Source organism: Lissotriton helveticus, chromosome 1_1, assembly GCF_964261635.1.
Source record: "Lissotriton helveticus chromosome 1_1, aLisHel1.1, whole genome shotgun sequence".
Lineage (NCBI taxonomy): Eukaryota > Metazoa > Chordata > Amphibia > Caudata > Salamandridae > Lissotriton > Lissotriton helveticus.
The window spans coordinates 1,675,350,070-1,675,373,382 of NC_136057.1; the positions used below are offsets into that span (position 1 = coordinate 1,675,350,070).

The following is a 23,313-nucleotide window of genomic DNA, read 5'->3' on the forward strand; positions in this document are numbered from 1 at the left end:
AATTATCACAAGCAATTCTGGTATATATTATTCATATACCAAATGGTCAAAGTACACATAGTATATACATATTTGCCATATAACACATGGAATCACAGTCTTGTAATGTCGACGTTTGACCCCTTTTCCCGTAGGTATCTTGAACCTTACTTGCGGGGTCTTCCTCAGGACAAGTGAGAAGCGGTAGGGGCTGGGGGCACCATAAGTGCTGGGGCGGGGGTCTCTCACAAATCAATCGTGGAGTAGGGGGGCTCCGTGGCTTTCCAAGGAACACTGTAGGGTAGGAGTGAGGCGTCACTTAGTGTACTTATGTAGCTTACAAAGGTCCAATCTATCAAAGAATTTCTTCTCTGACGCGCAGGGTAGTCCCGAAATTCTAAGGAAATCTAGTAATGCCTGAATCAATCAAAGGTAGCACGTGGAATAAATCCCGGCCGGCATCTCAATGGTGTCCTAGTGATCCTGAACAGAGGCGGTGCTGAGGCAGGCACCCCCGCCAGGATCACAATGTCTTTTTCTGACTGCCTTTCCACGGTGGTCAACCTGCAATGAAAAGGCAGACAGAAACCGAATTGGGGGGACCCAAGCAGGGCCCTGTCCCTTGTGGGTCACTGAGCTTTTCAGTAACTAAACACTACCTGTCTGTGTTTCCATAATAGTGCGTAGAAACCCCTGTGGGGGTGATTCAGGCGCCTTGCAAATCTAAATCAAATCAATCAAATCTAAATCAAACCACAACAGTCCTGTTCTAATTGGGTGGTCGAACCGCCAGCTGCTTGTCGGACGGTCTCCAGACCGCCGCAATAGCGGTCAGCGGCTCGACCGCTCAACATTGTAATCGGCCCCATTGTGTCAGATCTAAATCAAACCACAACAGTCCTATTCTAATTGGGTGGTCGAACTGCCAGCTGCTTGTCGGACGGTCTCCAGACCGCCGCAATAGCAGTCAGCGGCTCAACCGCTCAACATTGTAATCGGCCCCATTGTGTCATGAATATCGAAACATCAAAAATGTTGGTGACAGAAATATCGAAGGTAAAAAATATTGCATGTTGTTTTTAATATCGCTGTAAAAAATATCGATGTCCATAAAATCGTATGTAATATCGTTTTTGTTAATTAGTATGTAAATTATTAGTATGACATTTATTCCATATGTGCATTCATGTTTAAATTTGTTTTTAATTAGATATTTTTTAGTTATGAAATTGTTGAAATGTATTTAATTTGGATTAATGTATATATTTGTTGACTTTTTTTTGTAGCAGTATATTGGGTTTTTATGGGATAAGGGTGCGGAGATTTAAAAAACAAATTGAATTTAAATTTAAGTCAGCAATTTTAAAGATATGCTAATTTATAATTTGTTATTTAAATTAGTTATATTCATATTTTTTAAGTTTCTGTTATTGAAATTAAATATTAGTGGTATTGATTTTTTAATAAAAATAACTTCTAACATTTTAAATCATATAAAAATTATTTTAAATGAAGTAGAATTTCTACAAAATATTGTTGTTAACATTTGATTTTTTTTTAAAATTGCATAAAAATGTAAACTTTTATATTTAAAATTTTATTTGTAATTAAAACGTTTTGGAATTTTAATAAAAATATAAAATGTATTTGAATATTTCTTAAATGGCTGATTGTTAATTTTGATATATGATTTTATTATCAGTTTTATTCTTTAAAGTTTATGCATGGTAGTAAACATTTTCAACAATATATATTTTTTTAGTTATTAGAATATTAATATTATATATTTAAATCTAAATATGTATATAACCCCTTCCATGCTCATGACGTTTTCATTGCTGTCCAGCACAGCAGGGGAAACCTTCAAGCAGCGATGGTGTTAAAAGGCTTGTAGTTTAGATTAGTGTGGTTTTAGATAACATTCCAGTTAAATACGTGTGAACATGGAGTATTGACTTTGTATGTAACAATCAAATATTATTTTACCTTGTGTAAAATGTTTTATTTGAAAGTGGATATTATACATTTTATCTATTTAGTGTCCAACACCTTCCTCAAATAGCCTTAGATTGGAGTGGGAATAGTAAATGTCACCCCTTTAGTGTCCAACACCTTCCTCCAATATGGTTAGATTGGAGTGGGAATAGTAAATCCCACAGGTTTAGTGTCCAGCGCATTCCCCAAATTGGTTAAGATTGGAATAGTAATAGTACATTTCACCCCTTTAGTATCCAACACCTTCCAGAATATGATTAGATTAGAGTGGGAATAATAAGGGGCTGATTAAGTATGAGTTTTGCGCTTCATAGGACCTTCAAATCAGTGCTGGTGGTCTGGCTGGTCGGACCGCCACAGGACCTTTGCAACCGCTGGGGAGCGATGATTCCGCGGCGGTGGCACAGTGGTCAGAGGCATTAATATGTTGGCGGTGCCGCTGCAGCAGCACAGAGTATATTGCGAGTTGCTTCACTGCCATCCTTTCTATGGCAGTGAGCCAGCCTTGGAAAGAGTGGCGCTGAAGAAATTCAGGGGGCCAATACAGGGCCCCCTTATGCCTCTGTGCCTGGGGGTGCATGCAAGGGGCACATGTAGTGCCCCCCATATTTTGCCACCCCAGTTTCTGCTCGGGAAGGAAAGCACAACAAGGTGCATTCCTTCCTGTGTGGGAACATGCTGTGGCAGTGCCTGTCTAAGGCTCTCCTATGAGCTTTTAGACAGGCACCACTGTAGGACCGCCCAGCATGTGCGCCCGCCAAGGACTACACTTGTAATCCAGCGGGCAGTGTCAGAACGGCTTTGGCAGTCCTCCTGCAGAGTGCTGGTGTTGCGCTACGCTTAAGGACCACCAAAGTTGTAATCAGGCCCTAAATATCCCCACTTTAGTGTCCAGCATGTTCTCCAAATTTAATTTAGATTGGAGTGGTGATAGTAAATGTCAATTCTTTAGTGTCCAACACCTTGCCCAACTTGATTTACATTGGAGTGGGAATAGTAAATGTCACCCCTTTAGTGTCCAACACCTTCTCCAAATTGGTTTAGGCTGGAGTTGGAATAGTAAAGGGCACCCCTTTAGTGTTCAGCCTCTTCCTCCAATATGGTTAGATTGGAGTGGGAATAGTATACTTCACCCCTTTAGTGCCAAATGCCTTTCGCAAGTGGGTTTAGATTGGAGTGAGCATAGTAAATGCCACCCCTTTAAGTGTCCAACACCTTCCCCAAATTGGTTTCCCCTGGAGTGGAAATAGTAAATGTCAACCCTTTAGTGTACATCCAGTACCTTAATCCAGTTTGATTGGAATTGAGTGGGAATAATAAATGTCACCCTTTCAGTGTCCAACACCTTCTACCACTTGGGCCAGATTGGAGTTTGAATAGCAAATTCCAATCTTTTACTGTCCAACGCCTTTGTCAAATCGGTTTAGTTGGAGTGTGAATAGTAAATGATACCCTTTTAGTATCCAATCCCTTCCACTAATATGGATAGGTTGGTGTGGGAATAGTAGATGGCACCCCTTTAGTGTCTAACAAGTTGTTTTTAATATTTTATGTTGGAGTGTGATAATTTAAATATATCATTTTATTCAAAAACATTTATTTTACTTTTATTTGTTCGTGGTAGAAATGCTTTGTGTTATTGCATGAATTGTGTTCGTGACTATTAATATTATAAAAATAGTGTATGTTTCTAAATTTTCAATATTTATTTGCCATTGTTGTTTTTACACTCTGTAACTATTTTTATATACATATGTTCAACATTATTTTTACATGTTTTATTAGTATATTTTAAATAATTGTATACACTTTATACTGTTATTTAATTCATACTTGACAATTTTTCTATATTGCTTTATAACATTGTTTGATATGGTTCACATATTTAATCATTTTTTAGGCATTTAATTAACATGTTTACAATATTTCACATTCAATTAAATGAGGCGATAGTCTTGCTTAGGTTCATTTTGTGGCCATATTTGTTTACAGCTACTTTCAATTCTGTAATCTATTTGTGTTATTTGTAGTCTGTTTTCACAGAACAGCGTCACAGTAAGGTGCTGCTGTGTGTCGGAACAGGTAACCCTTTTTAAGGGTTTTGAAGGTAGGGGGTATTTAGGAGGGAGGTTTAGAAGTTAGTTGTATTTTTTTGGTATATTTAGATGCATTATTATTAGTGTTTTTCACTAGTTTGAAGTTTTACAGTTTTGAACACTATTTTACTAATGTATCACTATTTTTTATTTTTTTTATTTGTTTTTATTGTTGCATTATCAAACATGGGTACAGTGTATATCAGCTGCTGGCGTGACGTCAACATTGAGCCGCGGTAAGCCGTTCGCGCAACTTTTCAGTACATAAACCTGTGTAATTTGGCATTTCCTCCACTGAACATTACAGACCAATCAGACACGTATTCAGGCTGGGACACAGGAAACAATCTCCGCAAGGGAGAAAGAGGATTAACAATAGACATGTGAGTCCCAGCCATAGGGGTCGTTGGATCGGGGCCTGTATAGTTCGCACAGCGGTGTTGCCAGGTAACTGGGGGGACGGAACTGTGGGGGGGAGCATGTAGGTGTTGGCAGGAGCATAGCAGAAGGAGACGAGTGTCGGGCGTCGGGTGGCAAGGGGGTCCCCAGTGGTCACTCATAGGGAGGCATGGCGGCCAGAGGGCGGAGGCATCCCATGCATGTGGGCAACGGGGCGATCGATATGGGGGCAGGGTGTTGGTGAGGGGGCGTGGAGCACCGGGGTCCGGCACAAGTAGAAGGGCATCAGGCAAGGATTATGGGCTTACTCGGGCGGGGGAGGGGGGGAATGGTCGGGGCCGGTGGTGGGTGGGAAGGGGGTGTAGGTGTGGGCGGGTCATCAGTGCGCAAGGACTGCCGGAAGCTATGGAGGAGCATGGCCCATTCCATAGAGATGGGATGTTTGCGTGCGCCCCTGGCCTCCTCCTCCCGAAGGGCATCCTCCTCTGCCGCCGCCCACTTACAGACCGCCCCCGTCCATGCCGCTATGGGGGGACCCTCCGGAGATCGCCAATGCATAGCTATACATCTTTTCTCCAGTAGCAGCGCTAAGGATACAAAGCGTCTGTGTGCCGGGCCCTGTTTAGGGATGTGGAAAATGCCTAGTGCGCTGGATTCCAAGGAGGCCAGGGTCGTGAGGCCTGTGAGATCTGTCAGTGTGTCGTGTACCGTCTGCCATACGGATTGGAGGTTGGGGCAGCTCCAAAACATGTGGCGGAAATTTGCATCGGGGGAATGACATCTGGGGCATAGGAATTGTGTTGTGGGATAAAACTTTTTCAGTCGCGCCGGTGTAAGGTATGCTCTGTGTAGTATGCAGTATTGGATATTCTTGAAACGGGCGTTCCTAGAGACGCGTTTCGGGGCCTCCAGCGCCTTGGTACATTCCGAATCGTGTAGTGCGCGCCCGATGTCCTCCTCCCATATGGCCCGCAGGGTCGCCAGGGGAGCGTAGGAGAGTTCCCGGATCGCTTTGTACAGCCAGGTGATTAAATGGCGTCCTATTCCCATGCGCAGGATAGTGTGTATAACCGGATGCGTGTCAGGTTCGCCGGCCTGGAGATTATGGTAAGGACGGAACCCCTCAAGTAGTTGTCGATATTTAAGGAATTGACCTGGGGGGAGTTCGAACTCAGCGACCGGTCGATCGATTTCAGCTGACCCTCCTCAAACAGCGACTCCATGTCCGTGATATCGCAGTGCGTCCATTCAGCGAGTATAGGGGCCGAGAAATAGGAATCCCGTCTGGGGCAGCCGACCAGCGGTAGTAACGGGGAGATCCGCATCATGCATTGACGCGCTATCGCGACTTGAAGGGGGTATGTACGTCGCGGTTTGGTGCCCGGGAGGAGAAGACGGATGAGCTCCGGGGTCGTGACTCTTCCGGTCGTGGTGTAAGTCTCCTGGGTATGTCGGTCCGCGTCCAATACGACAGCCATTGGAGCTGCGCCGCCAGGAAATAGAACTCAAAGGAGGGAGCTCCGAGCCCGCCCTCTGTTGTGGGGAGTTGGAGGGTTTTCAGGGCCACTCTGCGTCGACCTGAGCCCCATATAAGGGTGCCAAGGAGAACGTTGAGGTCTCGGAAGAAGGACCTAGGTGGCACCACAGGTAGGTTAGTGAAATGATAGAGGAGCCGGGGGAGCATCACCATTTTAGCCAGGGCTATCCGCCCTATCGGGGCCAGTCGGAGCTTGGTCCAGAAGGCAACAGCCGGGCGGAGGCTAGCTAGCGCCCTACGGTGATTACCATCGAAGATGCCGGACGGAGAGTGATATAGGCGGACACCGAAGTAACGGGGGGCCTCCGCGGACCATGAGTCTGAGTCCCCAGCCAAACGTCACGGGGTGGCAAATCCGGGTGGAAGGGGTAGATCGTGAACTTGTCCCAGTTTACTCGGAGTCCCGAGGCGTCTGCGAATTCAGTGAGCGTCACCCCTATGGGGGCAAGGTCAGCTTCGATGTCCCGGACGTATATGAGGAGGTCATCTGCGTACATAGAGACGCAGTGTGTGACGTCTGCGAGCGGGATGCCCCAGTGTATTCCCTCCTGGTGCAGTCTGATCGCCAGCGGTTCGACAGCGAGGGCAAACAGAAGAGGTGATAGAGGGCACCCCTGTCTTGTGCCCCGCCGGACCTCTAATGCAGGCGAAATGTGTTTCCCAATCCGGACTCGCGTTGTCAGATCGGTGTACAGAAGGCGTGTGTACGCAATGAGTATCGGGCCAGCGTTGAAACGACGTAGGACCGAGAAAAGGTATGGCCAGGTGAGGGTGTCGAACGCCTTCTCTAGATCTAAGATGAGGCAGGCGGCGCGAGGGAATCTGTCCTGTACCTGGTCCTGGACATGGACGACTCAGCGGATGTTCTGTGAGGTGTTTCTCCCTGGAACGAATCCGCAATGGTCAGGGTGGATCAGTGGGCATATGACTTGGGTGTATCTGTCAGCCAGTATCTTCCCGAGGATCTTAGTCCGCTGACAGGAGCGTGATGGGGCGATACGAACCCATGTGGTGTGGGTCTCTGTGCGTTTTGGGGAAGGTAACAATCACTGATTCTCCCAGTGAACAGGGTAGCACTCCCAGATCAAGGGCCGCTGCAAACACCCGAGCCAGGCGAGGAACCACTAGGTGGGAGAACGTCAAGTAGTATTCCAGCGGGAAGCTGTCGAGACCCAGGGCTTTATTACGAGACAAGGCACGCAGTGCTTGGGTGATATCTGAGGGTGCTATTTTAGCGTTGAGCGTACGCTTGTCAGCATCCGATATTGTGGGCAGCGACAGTGGATCGAGGAAGTGATCCACGGATGACGGAGCGAACCGGGTTGGGGCCCAGTACATCTTAGCGTAATAGTGTTGAAACGCCAGGAGGATCTCAGCCTGAGATCGCACTAGCACACCCTCCAGGTTGATGATGTCCGTGATCGGTTTGATCTCGGTGTCTTGCCTCGCCATCCAGGCAAGCAGCGCTCCCGTTTTGTCCCTGTCTTTATGGACTCTGGTGGCATAGGCCCTGAAGTTATATTTCCGGAGATCAGCGCAGGCTGCCTCGTATGTTGACTTCGCCTCGGCCGTGAGCGCGGCGCGTTCTTCCGAGTTATCGGTTTGTTTAGTGAGTGTAGCTAGGCGCTGTTCCGTGGCTGAGAGTGTCCGTTCCAATGTGCGGCGAACCCCTGCGATCTGTTGGATGCAGTCCTTCCGTGCCACTACCTTAAACGCATTCCACTCCACCAACGCCGATGATGCCGTGTTCGCATTGCGTGAAAAGTGGTCTTGTATGCAATTTTTGTGTGAGTCCCTGAACACCTGGTCGGCTAAGCAGTCCTTAGGGAGTCGCCAAGTGGGGACGGGTGGGTGCGGGGGGCGCCAGGTTCGTCGTAATATGTGGGCGTCATGGTCCGAGATGATCCGACCCAGGTAGTCCGAAGAGACCATTTTAGGGAGGATTGGTGCAGAGCATAAGAACCTGTCCAGGCGGACCCGAAGGTTGTGGGGTATCAAGTGGAATGAGTAAATGCGGGCCTGAGGGTGTAAGTGTCGCCAGGCGTCAGTGAGCGCCCAGTGCGTGGTCCATGCTCGGAATAGCTCCGCTTGCCGGGGGGCTGGGAAGCGTGCAGGGGTGTGTGTGAGCGGTCCAAAGTAGGGTCCAGTGTGCAGTTGTAGTCACCCCCTAAGACCCAAGGAACGGTAGTGAACTGGGCCAAGACACCTGTAAGGTGATCCCAAAATTTATCCTGCTCAGTATTAGGGGCGTAAATGCTACCCAGGAGGATTCCCTGTCCATCTAAGAGTCCCTCTAGTAGTGCATATCTTCCTTCCCTGTCCACCACCCGTCTGAGTGCTCGGAAGGGGGTGCCCGGCCTAATCCATATTAATGCTGAGTATGTCGTGGCACAAAAGGTCCTCCGCCATTTGGCCTGTAACCGGCCTAATTCAGTTGCAGTAATATGTGTCTCTTGTAAAAGAGCAATACTAGCTGTCATGCGCTTTATGTAGGAGTAGACGGAGTAGCGTTTACTGGGTGTGTGGAGGCCCTGTACATTTAGTGTGAGGACATTAACGTCAGGGCTGGACTGGGAACCGAAATCGGCCCTGGCAAAGTGCTCAGCCGGCCCCCCCTCTACCCTGGGGGTGCGACCGCACTCTTTGCCAGGGCCGGTTTTCGGCCGATTTTGTTACAGGGGCGTTTTTGCAGCTATGCTGCAAAAAACGGCCCTGTAACAAAAACGGCCCCCTGGGGCCCAAAACCGCCCCCACCCATGCGGCCGACCGGGGGATTGCCCGGTGCCTACAACGGCCAGTCCGGGCCTGATTAACGTCCGAACGTGGAGCCGTCATTACTAAGGGGTCGTGTATGCGATCGGGGCCCCCCTGCTGTCCCCGCGGTCAGTGTGGTCATGTGTCTCGCGTTAGCTCCTGCGCGCCATGTTTCCATAGGTATGGGGGGGGAACTGTCGGGAGTAAAAACAGGTAAAACCAAGGGTGGGAAACAGTCCCTAATGTATCACTATTTTATGTGAAATTGTGATATGTTAGATATATTTTGTTGATTAACTGTTATCTATATGTATTTCTGGGATGTTTTGCGGGTGGGTTTCTTTATTAACTTTACAGGCTTTTGTCAAAGATCGTGCCCTTTGACCATTTGGAGTTCATGTTTTTTGTAAAGAAATCAGTTTTGGTTTATTATAAACTAATGGTTTTTACTTTGATCTCCTTTTTTGGGGGGTTTATGGAGCGTTTCTTTTGGAAAAACACCTTTTCTGGGTTTTTTATGGATCCTGTATTCTCAAGATTGCTTTGAGGGATTTCTTTTGGATTCATTATAGTTTTGCCATTTTGAATATTAATTAGCATAAACTTTGGACCATTACTATTTTTTATTCCGTGGATACAGAGAACGATCTGCACCTATAGAACGGTAAGTTTTTTAAATTTCTTTTCTTATGGGTGGGAAATGTGATATATTTATGTCAAAATGATGTGATATTTATGTGGAATTATTTGGTTTATGTATTGTAATTATTTTATGTGATGGATTGAGCTTGTTTAACTTTTTGGCTGGTGATGATTACATTTTTATTTTTAAATAATTTCACTAGAGTTCTATAGTCTTTATTATCATTGGGATTTGAAATAATTGTATGACTGATCTAATAAAATACTATATTATTTTTAAAATTACGGTTTGGTATGTTGGTTTATAGTTTGTCATAGTTTTGGAGGAGTTTGGTAGGTTACTATTTATTTTATAATATGCTTTTGGCTATGATTTCTAAGTAATCTCCTTTGTTATCTATGAAGAGTTTGACTTTAAATTGTAGCATATCATACATTCTTTTTGTTTGTTTGCTAAGTTTAGGGGCAACTTGCCTAATAGATTGCACCATTCGTAGTTGTTGGTAGCTTTGCCCATTTTGTAATGATTCTATAAATGTGTATAATGTATGTAAAGTATTACCTATTGAGGATTGCAATGGGTTGTGCCATCCTTCCACTGCATTATTTGTTTTTGCTTCCTGTGCCAAGGTTCTGTCATAGACATTTTGCCATGGTATTTGGAATTTGGGTTGGCACCTGTGTCCGAAGCGGTGCAGTCTGCCAAGCCAAGTGTCTTCCATTAGTGGACTATGTTTGTCTTCATTTTGTTAGTAGAAAGGGCTTTCTATTAGTAAATTGTAGTGGTTGCCTACATCTGCGACAGAGATATAGGCCAGTGCAATCATTTATTTTAATTTCAAAGGCAAATTGGCTGTTTGTTGCATACTCTGCATTTAGGGGCCGATTCTGAGATTGGCGATCCAACCATCGGACCGTCATTGCGGTGGTCGGGAGAACGTTGCCAAGCCTGCAGCTTCCAGACTGCTGTATTCCGAGTTGACCACCGGCCCGGTGGTGTGCCAGTGGTGGTCTTGCTGCGGTGGCATGCTTCTACTCACAGAGTGAACCTGAAGGCAATACTGCCGCACTGCAGCACTTTTACTGTCGTGTGCACACCGTTACCATTCACCATGCGGTGCATGGCACACAGTGCACGCAAGACAGTGCTGGCATAGGGGGGCCCAACTTGTGCCCCCAGCCACAGTGCCCAAAGGGCAGAAATGCACGGGGGCCTGTTTGGGGCCCTTCCTTGCCTTTCCGCCAACCTATTCATGGAGGGATTCCCACCATGAAAACGCTGTCAGAGAGGCCAACTCATAATATGCACGGCAGTGCCAGCACCGCCACCATTGTGGCCAGCTTCCCCGACCACCGCGGGATCCAGGATCCTGGCGGTGGTGGCAGGCTTGTGTCGGTCTGGTTGTGGTCTGATCGCAGCATGTGTAATCGGGCAGATGGACCACCGAGTTTGCGGTTGTCTGACCGCAACCGCGAGTACGGCTGTCTTGGGACCGCAGTACTGGTAATCATGCCCTCAGTGCAGATTTTTGGTGGTGTCTCCATATAGTCTGATTGAAATTACTGTAACAGCCTTGTATGGCTGTGTGGGGGAAGATTTTGTTAATGGTTTGTATCATGGCTTGCTCAGAGTCTATGATTATTTTTTGGGGGTAGTAGTTATTTTTTTTAAATGGTTGAAGAGGTCATGGTAAGTGCTACTTTGTTTATTTGATAGTAGGACATATATAAAATGGATATTTGTGTTTTGATTTTCAAGATGTATGGTGTATATATGAGTGAATGGATTGGGACACATTTTGAAGGTACCACCCATCATCCAATTCTGACATTGGGTAAATTGTATTAGGTTGTCTGCTGCAGGGAATATTAGGATAATTTCTCAATATTTAGGATGTCATGTAAAAGGAATGGTTCCTTCCACATGTGTTACTGTTAAATGTTAAGGTATGTGTATTTCCTGGTATATTCTAGAGAAAGGTGGGGGTTCACTGGTGGCTTTTTTAGTTTGTGCTATTAAACGCTTTGTATTGAACATAGGTGGTAATTGCCCTGTTATATGTTCAGGGACTTTAGGTAGTATATCTTTAAGGATTTTGCTTGTGGGTTCCTGGAAGCTAGTTGTTGCTTTTCTTATATCCTGCAATATTTCTCTTACTTTTATTACATTTGGGGGGTGGTTGTGTTCTCTTCCATGAATTACAACATAACCTTTTGGAGTTGCCTTCCCATAGCATTCATTAGAATAATATTTAGTACATTTCTAGTTTATATTTTCTTATGATGCACTTTATTGACTGTAGGTGTAGCCCAAGTAATTTAGTAAATGTTTTCCTTAATTTGAAGTGATAAATTTGGCAACCTCTTTCACTATATGTAAAAGGGGTGCAATAGTATAAATATACATGTTATATTTTAACTTTAGCATGTTTATTAACGTATAAAAATGCAACCACTTCTATTTAGTATACTTAAATGAATGTTCTGTTTAGATGTTTCACATGGTTGTTCAGCTTTTCTGTTGGGGGTGTTCTAATGTGGAGCAGGTGCTTTCTTTTTTGTTGAATGAAAACAAAAATTAAATTTTCATTTTAAATGTTAATTTGTTAATAGTTTGTAGAGGTTGAGGTTGTGAGGTTTATTTTTTATCATTATTTGGGTGAGTTTATACTTTTTTATTAATTTATGTATACTTACATTTTTATATCTTTTTACTGGTTTGTTATAGTTGTTATTTTCTGTTTATCAGTTTTCATGTCGTAAATTTTTCCTTTTAGGAAGTCTATTTAAAGCGATTGAAGTTGGAGAATGTGTTAATAATTATTTGTTTTTAAGTCTAATAGCAGTTACATTTTAGTTCAAATATAAGTTGTACTTACTTAGGGCCTATATATGATGATGGTCGGTCAGACCACTGACTGCTGTTGCAGCAGTCAGGAGACCGCCTGACAAGCAGTCTGACTGCGCATTAGGATACGACTGACGGGTTTGCGGTTGTAAAGTGCTCATTTACATGGCAGCTTGTGCTGTGGCCCTGAAAAAGGGCTGTAGCACAAGCCACAGTGTAAAGGAGAACTTCCTGCCCATCCATAAACCATGTGCGATGCACTATGTGGTGCATGGGGGCACTACATGTGCTCCCGGGCCACTTTACAGTGACCCGTGACAGACGGGAGCCCTGTTTGTGGCACCCAAAATCTATTTCCAACACTCTTTTCATGGTGGTCTTCCCGATATGAAAAGGCTGTTGGAAATGGATATCGTAATCCTGACGGTGGTGCCTGCCTCGGCACCACCTCCATTCAGTATTGGGATCCCGACAGCTGCCCCGTCAGGATCAGATGATCCTGTCAGAGGCGGCAGTCTTCCCCCTGACCATCTAATGTCCGGTCACCTGCATTGAAATGTAGGAGTCGAACCCATGGCCTGCCGTTGGTTGGTCCGACACGATGGCTTTTGGTGGGCGGTCCGACCGACATCATAATAAGGCACTGCACGGTGCCTGTCACGTCACGTGGTGCTTTGAAAAGCACAACATGCTTTTTGTCATTGTGGCGGGCGGTGCTTTTGAATGGATATTTGACACCATCACCATTAAGTATCCATACCGCTGGAGCAGTGTTTGAGTCCAAAGAAGGAACAGATGAATGAGTAAGAGAAAAAATACTGTTGGTTACAAAATCAGTTCATGTGTGGATTGCAACTGAGAAGTATCTTGCTGAGCAAATGAAAGATCCAGTGTATGCATGGTGCAGTCTGTAGATCATACTAGTAGCTTTTGTAAGTCAAGCAAAACACAGGATTCAACAAGATCGCAAACTTCAATGTAAGAAAGTACATCTGAAATTACCAAGGAGGATAACTTTATCGAATTTGATTTTGAGTGGTGTAATCAGTTCAATCAAGGGGCAAAGCGGGTCACTAAACGAGATATTAAGACTACTCTAAAATTAGCGTAAGGAATAAGAATTATAAAATTGAGAGATGGTAATAGAAGATTTACTACTTCAAATCCATCACTAAGTTGAAAGGGGTGGTTGTCCCATATTATCTTAAGTCCATCTAATAAGGCCTAAGCAACGTCTGAATCTGAGTGACCCTTGAAACATGTCTCACTAATAAATAGCATATCAAGCTGTAATCGATAATAAAATCATATTGCGCCTACAACCGCTCACTGGTGGCATTTGCACGGGTGGAGAGTTTTTGCTGGAATGTTGCTGTACTAACAGTTTTTCTCAGAAGGATTGTGGTACTGGCAGGCTCCCGCAAGAGTTGGTTTAGTGGAGTTGAGGGTTTACTCTTAGGGCGAGTCCTATTCTGCTTCTGGTTGTCTGACAGGAGCTCTTTCGGTCAGATCCCTGCCTGCTCCATTGTGGAGTTCAGCTTCTCTGGGAGTCGATGCTCACCAGTAGTCCTATACTCTTCTTGAGCAAGGAGAGCTTTCACTTGTCTGCAGGCCTGTTACAGCTTTTTAAATATTAGAATCCGGTCTGGATTTACCATGTTCCGCCCTATAATTCCAAGTTCTAAGAGCGCAGTTTTCTGTATTCCTATTTCCCGGTCTGCTGTGCCTGGGTTCCTGTGAATGCTCTGCCATTGCCTCTTCCAGTTGGTACACTATTTTAGGACGACGCTCCCTATCATTCACTGCATTGCAATGCAGCCTCAGTATTTTCTGGAAGGCAGTAAAGGCCTTAAGTCTTGTATTTGTGTCCCTAATTGTTGTTCTTTGGAGAACTGGATCAATCTTCATTCTTCTTCTATTTGCAACTTCCACCTTCGTTGCACTCAGGACCCTCACTCTCCAGCCTCCAACTTCCTGGACGTTTTTGTGATGCTGTCTATTCCTCTAGTTTGCGGCACTACCTGCAGATGCCTGTCTTCCACAAATGAATCAAAATAATAAAGGCAGCAATCTTGTCTTTGAACTCCTAAAACATGCAGACATAGGGAACTGCTAATGATAATGCGATCTTTCAAGAAAATACAGAGCCAGATGTGACCGCAAAGGTTAGTTGCAAAGGGTTTGATTTTTTTCTAAATCACGACATATGTGACCGCAGAAAGGACTTTTGGTGTGTAATAAACAAACACAAATTGTGATTTGGTAACACTAATTAATGTTTTGCATGCACAATCCGATAAGAAAGCATTAGTATATTACCGACTGCACAAAGATTGGGGTAACCAATTCGCAAACGGGAATGAGTCCCCAAGGGACCTGTTCCACTTTGCGAATGTTGACAAAGCCATGTTTACGAGTAGGGAGTGGTCCAACGAACCACTGTCTACTCTAAAAAAAAAAAATGTAAAAAAAAAAAAAATTAACACATGCCGTTTTTCTTCAAGGGAAATGGGCGTGCATTTTAAAAAATGATTACCTTATTTAAAAGTAGTCACAGATATGGTGGTCTGCTGACCCCGGAAGGCCACAATCCCTGTGATGAATATGAATCATAGTGAGTTGCAAGGAGGTAGGTCGAATTGCAACCCACCACGATTCAGTATTTTGCAAACCTATCTATTAGAACATAGGTCAATTATAAAAAATGCCACACTGGTCACAAAAATATTGGACTCAAATTGCGATCAATATTTCTATTTTACGACCAGACCTAGATGTACCTGGAAATAGTCTGCATGTTTTCCCCTGTTAGTGGGGGGTATTTATCACCTGCACTAAGCAGGTAGCAAATGTGAGCTGGGTCAGGTGCTAGATGGTGTGGCCGGAGGGGAAAGGAATAGGAAAAGGTTGCCCTGGCTATGGGGGAGCATGCTACCCCGTTGCTGAAAAAACATGCTTTGGTAGGGACAGAGGGTTATCTGATGTTGCAGCCAAAGAGTTGATTTTGTGCAACCTAAAAAAGCTTCATTTTGCCGTTGACTGTTTCTGTAGGAAAAATCGACAATCTGGATTTTTCTTTGTGGTGTGGTTTGATTTATTCCAGAAAGCGGAATTAAGTAAAAAGACACACATTAAGTCATCATTTTCTAAAATAATGAAATGAGCACTGCATTTTGCATCAGTGGCGGCTGCCACAAACAAAGTGTGGTGAGGAGGGTGGGGGGTCGCGCAGGGGGTGTAAGTAATAATATATATATTTTAAAAACAAGAATTTACCTGAAGCCGCCTCCCGCGTCGCGCCTCCTGTCCTCTTCCTGGTCCCAGCAGCCCAGCAGGCCCTGGGACAGACTCTCATCCAATCCCGTCCTGCCAAGTAGTGTTGAATTGGCCTGAATGGACTGAAACGACTCTCCGCTCAGACCAGTGCGCATGTGTGTTTTGGCTGGCCTGAGACGGCTGGGCAAACAAATACGTGAACTTAGGGAGTGCACGTAACACTTCCCTTCCTATGCCTCGCCCGCCCCTCCCTACAGCGCTGCTCAGAGCCAGCAATTGAAAAATAAAACAATGCTAGAACATTGTTTTATTTTTCATTTTCTGGCTCTGAGCCAGCCAGTGGGGCAACGCTCCTCCGCCATTGCAGAGGAGCCGCCGCTGTTTTGCATACTGATTTACTGTGAGGACAGCAAATACTAAACTGCCTCGTGCTTCTTTGGAACTTCCCTTCAGATTTGGACTCCAGAATATCTGTCTGGTCCATGTAGTCTGCTTTCAAATTATGGTAGTCTTTAATCTTTATTTTTAAAACCCAAAAAACTCAAAAGCTGCATTAGGAAGGAGTAAAGTTTTACAGCATGGTAAAGACTGTCTTACTTGTCTGTATTTTGCAGGATACGTCATGTCCGGAGGTCGCTGTGTTTCATTTCAGTGGTCGCGGTATCCCTGGCCGTCCTCTGCCTTCACATCTGGACCTCTCGACTGTACAATGTGGTGGACATCAGTAATCGGGTAGCCCCTGAGGACCTGCTGGACTATGGAGTGATGGTGCCCTCCAAGAAATATGCCCACATCTCGTTCAAACTACGAACAGACGTGCTGGGGTAAGCCTGTCGGAAGCGCACCAGGACTTCCGTGGCAGCTGAGTGAAAGGCTGTTTTTGGAAAAAATCTGAACTTTCTTTGTCTTTGCTTTCATGTGGTCCTGTTGGATGAAACATAGATTGTTGGAACTTTTTATGCCAATGCACGTATTTACATATTTAAGCATGGCTCTTGACTTGGAAAACAGTACATGTGTTCTGAGCCATGCAGCATATCAATTTCTGTCCTTCATTTTTCAGATATTTGCTTTCTCTCTATTACCCAACTTTCCACCTCTCTATCGTTACACATCCCCTCTCTTCCAAAGATCCTGTTACCATTCAGGAGACAAAGTTGCTTTCCGAGGATGGTCTGATTGACCGTATCTTGGCGGGGTTTGCCAGATTTTGAAAAATAGGCTGTTTGTATTTCTCTCATAATGGTCATTGTCAGTGCAGTGCTTATCAGAGAAGTTTCAAGGCGTGGGCAATTGCCCAGGGCCCTCACCTTCCACAGGGCCCTCTGGGAAAGTAGCTATTTGACCTTTGTCTATTCTCTCTCTCTTTCCTTCTCTCTCTCTCTTTCCTTCTCTCTCTCATCTCTCTCTCTGCCTACTTCTACCTGTGACTCAGCCTCTTTACCCAGTGTCATCTTAAGGATTTTCAGTGTCAAGAGCAATACCTATTTCAACTCTTGTTATGTAACCCCGTTAAAGCATTGGTTGGCATCATGGGGGTATGGATTATCAGGCAATGGTAATACAATTCTAATTTGCTCCATACAGGGACCCCTAAATGATGTCTTTCCCGAGGCCAATAAAGGCCTGAAGATGACAGTGGTTAGGGTATTCTGTTATCAGTTTATTTGAATTTTCCTCTTGCACAGGACCATCAAAGTTTTGAAGTAGCAGTCTGGAAACACCATCACCTTGTGGCATAAAGGCTGAAACTTTTACTCATTTATTCAACTTATTTTTTTAGGCAAGATAGTGCCTGAGACGCATGGAAATTGAGCATATGAAAGTAGATTAATACCCTTGTAAAAAGCAGAATTTCAATCAGGCCTCGGCACTGTTGATCAAATATTTGCACTTGGGTCCGTAGCACAGAAGTTGGCAACAGATGGAATTGTATATGCCTTTGTTGACTTCTTCCCTGCGTTTTTTCCCCTTGATCATGAACCATGGTTGCTTGCTGTTATAAAGTCTTTCCACAGCATATGGGCAAGATTTTCTTAGGGAACACAGCATGAGCTTATGAAACAGAACGCTCCAAAACTACCTCAGGCAAGGATGCATGCTAGTCCCCCTTGTGGTATCGTAGTTTATGGACAAACCACGTAAGTTGGTAAGTAAATGGTTTATTCATTATACCCCAGCCAGCCGCTTGTCCAGCCTCAACTGCCACCTGGCTTTTTCCACGTTCTAGTATCACCATCTTGTAAGGTTCCAGCACTAGCAACTATGGAACCTTACTAAGACGTCACACTTCGCCTTTTCCAACAAATAGTATATATTAATATTTTAACAAACTAGTATATGTGCTTCAACAACTAATTTGCCTATCATTTTCTTAACCCTGTGCTCATTTCATACTAAACAAGAGGCGAAACAATTATAGATAAGAGACCAATTATTTGCTTACCACAAAATCTTTAAGATAAGACAGAGCTTTGCACAACCTGCTACTCATTCTTCTGCCAACTATATTTTTGTCACTAACTGAAATTCAGGACTACATTATGTTTGAGAGAAGTTCCTGGAATTCCACACATTTTCACAGCACTATTCAAATTCCAAACTCTGCCATCATATGTTTTGATTGCATTCGTAACAACTTGGATTATTCTTCTGATTAAATTTGGACCACTGAGCACACCCTACAGATGCTCTAATTTTCACCATACCACCCACTTGTATTGTTATGTCTTTCACCTTTTTACGTTTGTCAAAGTACTCCTTTCTTTTTCGGTGAGCCTTAATCTCCTTATTCTGCCAGTTTCCTAGGTCACTGAAATTTACACCCATGTCCCAATCCATCCATCCTGTTCATAACCTGTTACTAGGAGATCGACCTTTTGAATAATTTGAAAGGTGACTGTCCAGTTGAGAAGTGAGGAGACATGTGATAGGCCGTGATGCACTCTTGTAACACTCTCTTCCAATCCATGTTATACATCTTTGTCAACTGTATGCTTTCCTTCAAAGCTTTGTTCACCCTCTCCACAGCTCCATTTGTTTCAGGATGATATATAGACCACCTCTTGTTCTCTTTGCCACAATCCTTTAGGAAACTTTCAAACTCATCAGAGCTAAACTGAGGACTATTATCAGTCAACAGTGACTTTGGGAAAACTTTCATGTTTAAAAATCTCCTTCAAAAAACCTTATCATGCTACACGGCGATATGTCCTTGACACAGCTTACTTCAACCCACTGAGACTAACGATCCAGTAGTACTATCGGGAAAGGATTTTGATGTTTACCTCTAAGTGGGCCAACTATATCCATGGCAACCTCCTCCCACAGATGTTCTGACAACCTCCTGCATACCATCAGAATCTGCCTGATGAACAGAATCTTATCACTGTTGAAGCATTCTATACAATCACACACAGATCTTTGAACCTCAGTATCCAGGCCACGTGAATTTCTCCTGGGTCTTAACTGTACAGATAGATTAAAAAGTGTGGGACTCCAATCTGGTTCTACAGTAACTAAGCTTTGTCCATAATGGCAAATTCATACTTCTCTTTAGTAACAGAAAGACTGACTCTCTAGGGAGCCCAATATGTCTGTGTGCCTGGATTAAATTCCTAGGATTTTATTTATGTTCTTGGTTTCCTCTTCCATCCCAACTTGGTTGCTGTTGTGTAAAGCCAAATACTATAGGGTCTTATTTCCAAATGATGTTTTCGAGTCTACTCCCACCTCCTTCTCTGTTGTTTTAAAGTAAGCTGTACTTTCACTCACAACACTAATGCTCTTCTTTAATGTGACTACCTTCACGGGGGCTCTCTGTGCTTCCATTTCTTTGACACCGTCCCTTTCAGGTGTTTCTAAAGTACATAAGTCCTAAGAGGCATGAGAATTAATTAGCAGTGCTTGTTTAGTCACTAGCACGGAGATGTGAAGAAGAGGAATGTACAATGATGCCCATGCCAGTGGAGAGTGGAGGGGTTTTTGTTTGGGAGCTGTGTGCATGCTTGGACTAGGACAGAAAATAGGCTAGGGCACCAAATCAAAAGTGCCCCCCAAAAGTGAATCAGATAGTTAAAAATGTGGCCCTTATTTGGAAATTTGGGCCATTTTGAACATGTAAAGACACCATGTATACCTCTTTGGGAAGTATGCATGCATTTCTTTTTGCTACAGGCAATTTTTGGTTTAATATCAGGGAAATCAACAGTAAACACCGACGCTGCACTTCATAAACAGTCCCCAAAACAGCCATGCAACTGGCCCACACACCGATCTGTCAAACCAGCCGGTCGGACACAGCCTGATTGCTCTATAGGCCAGTCTGCCCCTGGTTCGGTGAGTGTGTGGGCCGCTGGAATGGTGGATGAGTGGTGATGTATATATGTATGGTAAGGAGGTTATGTCAGATGGTACGTGGTGGCAGTGACTGCTGTTAAAGTGCCTCGTTTTTTCCTTGGATTTGTTTCACATATATTCCTGGAGTCATGTGAGCCGGATATCTCTGAGGATAAGGTCTCCATTTGTAAACCTGGACCAACTTTATTTGTATCACTTAATTCACTCAGTCCACTTGACTCGCTTGATATAGACATCCCTGTTTGATATATATCTGAGTCAGAATCTTCCTCGGAGTATGATTTATTTTCTAATTGTAGATTTTGTCCCTGTGGAGACATCTTGCTTTGATCTAATTGCTCCCTTTGACTAGTCAACAACGTTTTTATTTTTATGGATGCTATCGAGACTTCACTGCTCCCACTTGGAGCTGCATTCTGGTTGGCAAAGTTCGCATCTCTGAAGTCGTTTTCATTTCCTTCAATGTTCTCCAGAGGCACACCAGGGGAATCTATACAAGATCCGCTCGTACTACTTGGAACTTTGATCTGTAATTTTTAATTCTTTAAAGTGTAAACTGCGCCATCCTTATGTAGAGGACTGAAGATATTGGAGATTCTAGGCTGAGAAGTAGTCGGAGAGCCTGGATTTTTTGTGTTAGCCTTCAAATTTTTTATTATTGTTTGTAGCCGCTGAGCTTTCTTGGCCATTAACTCCAATTTGGCATCTTCCTCCGTATCTCCCTCTTTCTCCTTCTCCTTCTCTTTCTCTTTCTCTTTTATTTTTTGTTTTGTTTTCTCCTTGTCTTTCTCTTGTTTTTTCCCTGTATTTTTTTCCGCGATTTTATTTTTACTTTTAGTTTTCCCACTCTCATGGGGTTCATTTCTCTCCAAGTCCTTTTCCTTTGCCTTTGACCCTCTGGTTAAAGTGCCGTTATCTAACCCTTACCCCAACAAAGGTAACTGCAACGCTGGCTCCAATACAGCATGCACGTGATTACACTTTTGAGTTAAAAGGACCTACACTCACATCTGCCACAAGGCATCCTCAGCTGGTGCTGGAGCAACATCTCATTGAAGAATGCGGGTGTTTGGAAAGGGTGACAGTCGTCCAGTTCCCCGGTGGCAGGTGGCACGCGGTGACTAAAGCAGGTGCAAACAAACAAGCATGTTCATTCAAAGCAGAGATTTCGAGTGAGGCCAAATGCAAAGAGTGTGTACCCTGGACCAACACTGGAAACAGAGCCAAAAACCTAGCCTGCTGGCAAGAAAGGTGTGTAGCCGGCACGCGAGTGTCGGTGTAAGTGCACACACGCGGACGAAGTAGGTAACTTATGAAAACAGGAGCACAAGTGAAGGAAAGAAGCAAAAACGCCATGAGCGTAAGAGGAGTGCCTACTGTAATGAATAACTAACAACAGCAAGAAAGGACTGCCAACCATCCAAGGTATGACATTGGGAAGAGTATACATGCTAATGGAGCAAACAAAGAGGAAAACAGCAAGGGGGACATCACAGAGCAGTTGTGGCTGTTGTGAAAAAGGCTTCCAAGGGGACATATTGAGCTCTGATAATGCTGAAAAGAAAAGCACAATGAATGGCAATATAGGTAGACAAAAGGAAACGCAAACAGATAAAAATTAACTAGTGCAGTCATTGCAGGGAAAATAAAACAATGGCTCAGAGAGAGTTTGTGGTACCAGGGCCGACCACATACATCTCTGGAAAACCTACAGACATTAAAGAAAAAAACCTTTTCCTATGTACATTTGAACCTATGTTGGATAGAGCTTCACTGTAAAGTGATGCACAACCTTGGAACAGGCAGAGAATATTTGAGCATCTTCCCTCTCGGGAAGAAGTACAGGAGGGTACTGGACATACAAACTAATTGTAATCAAAATACTGGAGAAACACCTAAATGGATTTTGTAGATGGCATGTGAGATGTTTTATAGAAGAAAAGAACTTTCATGTATAAAATTAAAGTAATACATGGTTGTTCTGAGCAGTGTTGTAGCACGGCTGCCATTGGCCCCGGTGCAAGCAAGTACAAACTTTTGCAATGCACTAGGTCTCGCATTTGTGAAAGTTAGAACTATTGGCTTTAACCCTTTTACCGCGGCGCCAATTCCGTTGCGGTGCGGCGGCTTTGATGAGTGGGCGGGGTCGCGTCGGGCAACGGACATTGGCAGACAGAAGCACGCAGCGGTTTAATATTGACAAGGTCTTTTACCCATGTGTTTTGGTTTGGAGTGTATGTATGTGGTGTGGAGTGAAATTATGTGCGTTGGATTGGGATTGATAGTTGTGGAATTGTGTGTGGTGGAATTGTGTGGTGCGTGGTGGAATTATGTGACATGGTGAATAGATAGGTGTGAGAGCTGCACAGAACAGTTAGAAAGGAAGATAGAGAGGGGTAGATAGTTTGTGCATGAAGTGGTGAATGAACTACAGGCAGAGGAGCAGAGTGTGTGAGAAAGAGAGAAAGAAGGGGAGAGCAGGCCATAGAAGCATAAAGAGGGAGAACCTATGGACGCAGCAGACACCCCAAGAAGAGGAGGAGAGTGTGGGTTTGAGGGAGGGAAACCTTGAAAAGACACTTGAAAGAAACTGTGCTCGAAGACCTGAAGTGACCCACATGAGAGAGGCAGGAAGAGTGTTTGAGAGAGCGAGAGGGAGGGGTAAGAGATGGTACAAAAGAGAGGGGCGAGTGGGGAGGCACCTAGAAGGGGCTAGAGGCTGAACAGTGCATAGAGCGAAGAGGTTCAGGAAGGTACTAGCCTCCCTGCCCTCAGACCAGGTGCAGACAGATGAGGAGTGGTGAGAAGAATACACACTGAGGATTACAGTGTGAGGAGTGTTTTACTGAAAAGGGACTGAATATGAAAAATGTCAGCAGCAGTTATTGATGGTTTCTCTGTGTGCACTTCTTCACCAGATGGTACCTGCCTTATCTTACTTCATTCAGTAAAATTGCTATAAGGCATGAGAGCATCCAGGCCCAGCTTTAGAGCTGGTGGTGCCCAGTGCAATAATCATTGTTGGCGCCCCACCCATGACCACCTCCTCGGATTCCCTCACAGCCACTGGGCAAAAGTGCCCCTCCTATATCCATAGCCCTTCTCTCACATACATTTTATTTCTTTTAAAGCATTAGCAAAGGCTGGCTTTACTAATTAAAATGTATATCTACCCAAACAAACACTTTTCAGCTACATTAGGAATAGATAACGAAAGACGGTGGAGAGAAACATAACTTCTTAACCTATTTTATGCAGTTTGCATGCAACTCCTTGATGTCAGTTCGTAACAGTCACTGTTCTATATTGGGGTTGTATCTTATGAACTGCGGTAACAAAAGGATCTCTGTGACAAAAGAAGAAATCCAATCAGCTATCCACATAAAATACAGATCTGTTCTTTGCAGCAGGCATATTAACCCTCTGCG

At 44.3% G+C, this 23,313-nt stretch overlaps 1 protein-coding gene across 10 annotated transcripts in view; it reads left to right on the plus strand.

Annotated features, from left to right (window-relative positions):
- The window catches only part of B4GALNT1 (beta-1,4-N-acetyl-galactosaminyltransferase 1), a 702,884-nt gene that overhangs the window by 412,670 nt on the left and 266,901 nt on the right, over positions 1–23,313 (plus strand). For all 10 annotated transcript variants that reach the window (XM_078688946.1, XM_078688955.1, XM_078688950.1 and 7 more), the window contains one exon: positions 16,141–16,350. In XM_078688946.1, the coding sequence (XP_078545072.1) occupies positions 16,141–16,350 (210 nt within the window). The remainder of the gene's footprint in view (positions 1–16,140; positions 16,351–23,313) is intronic.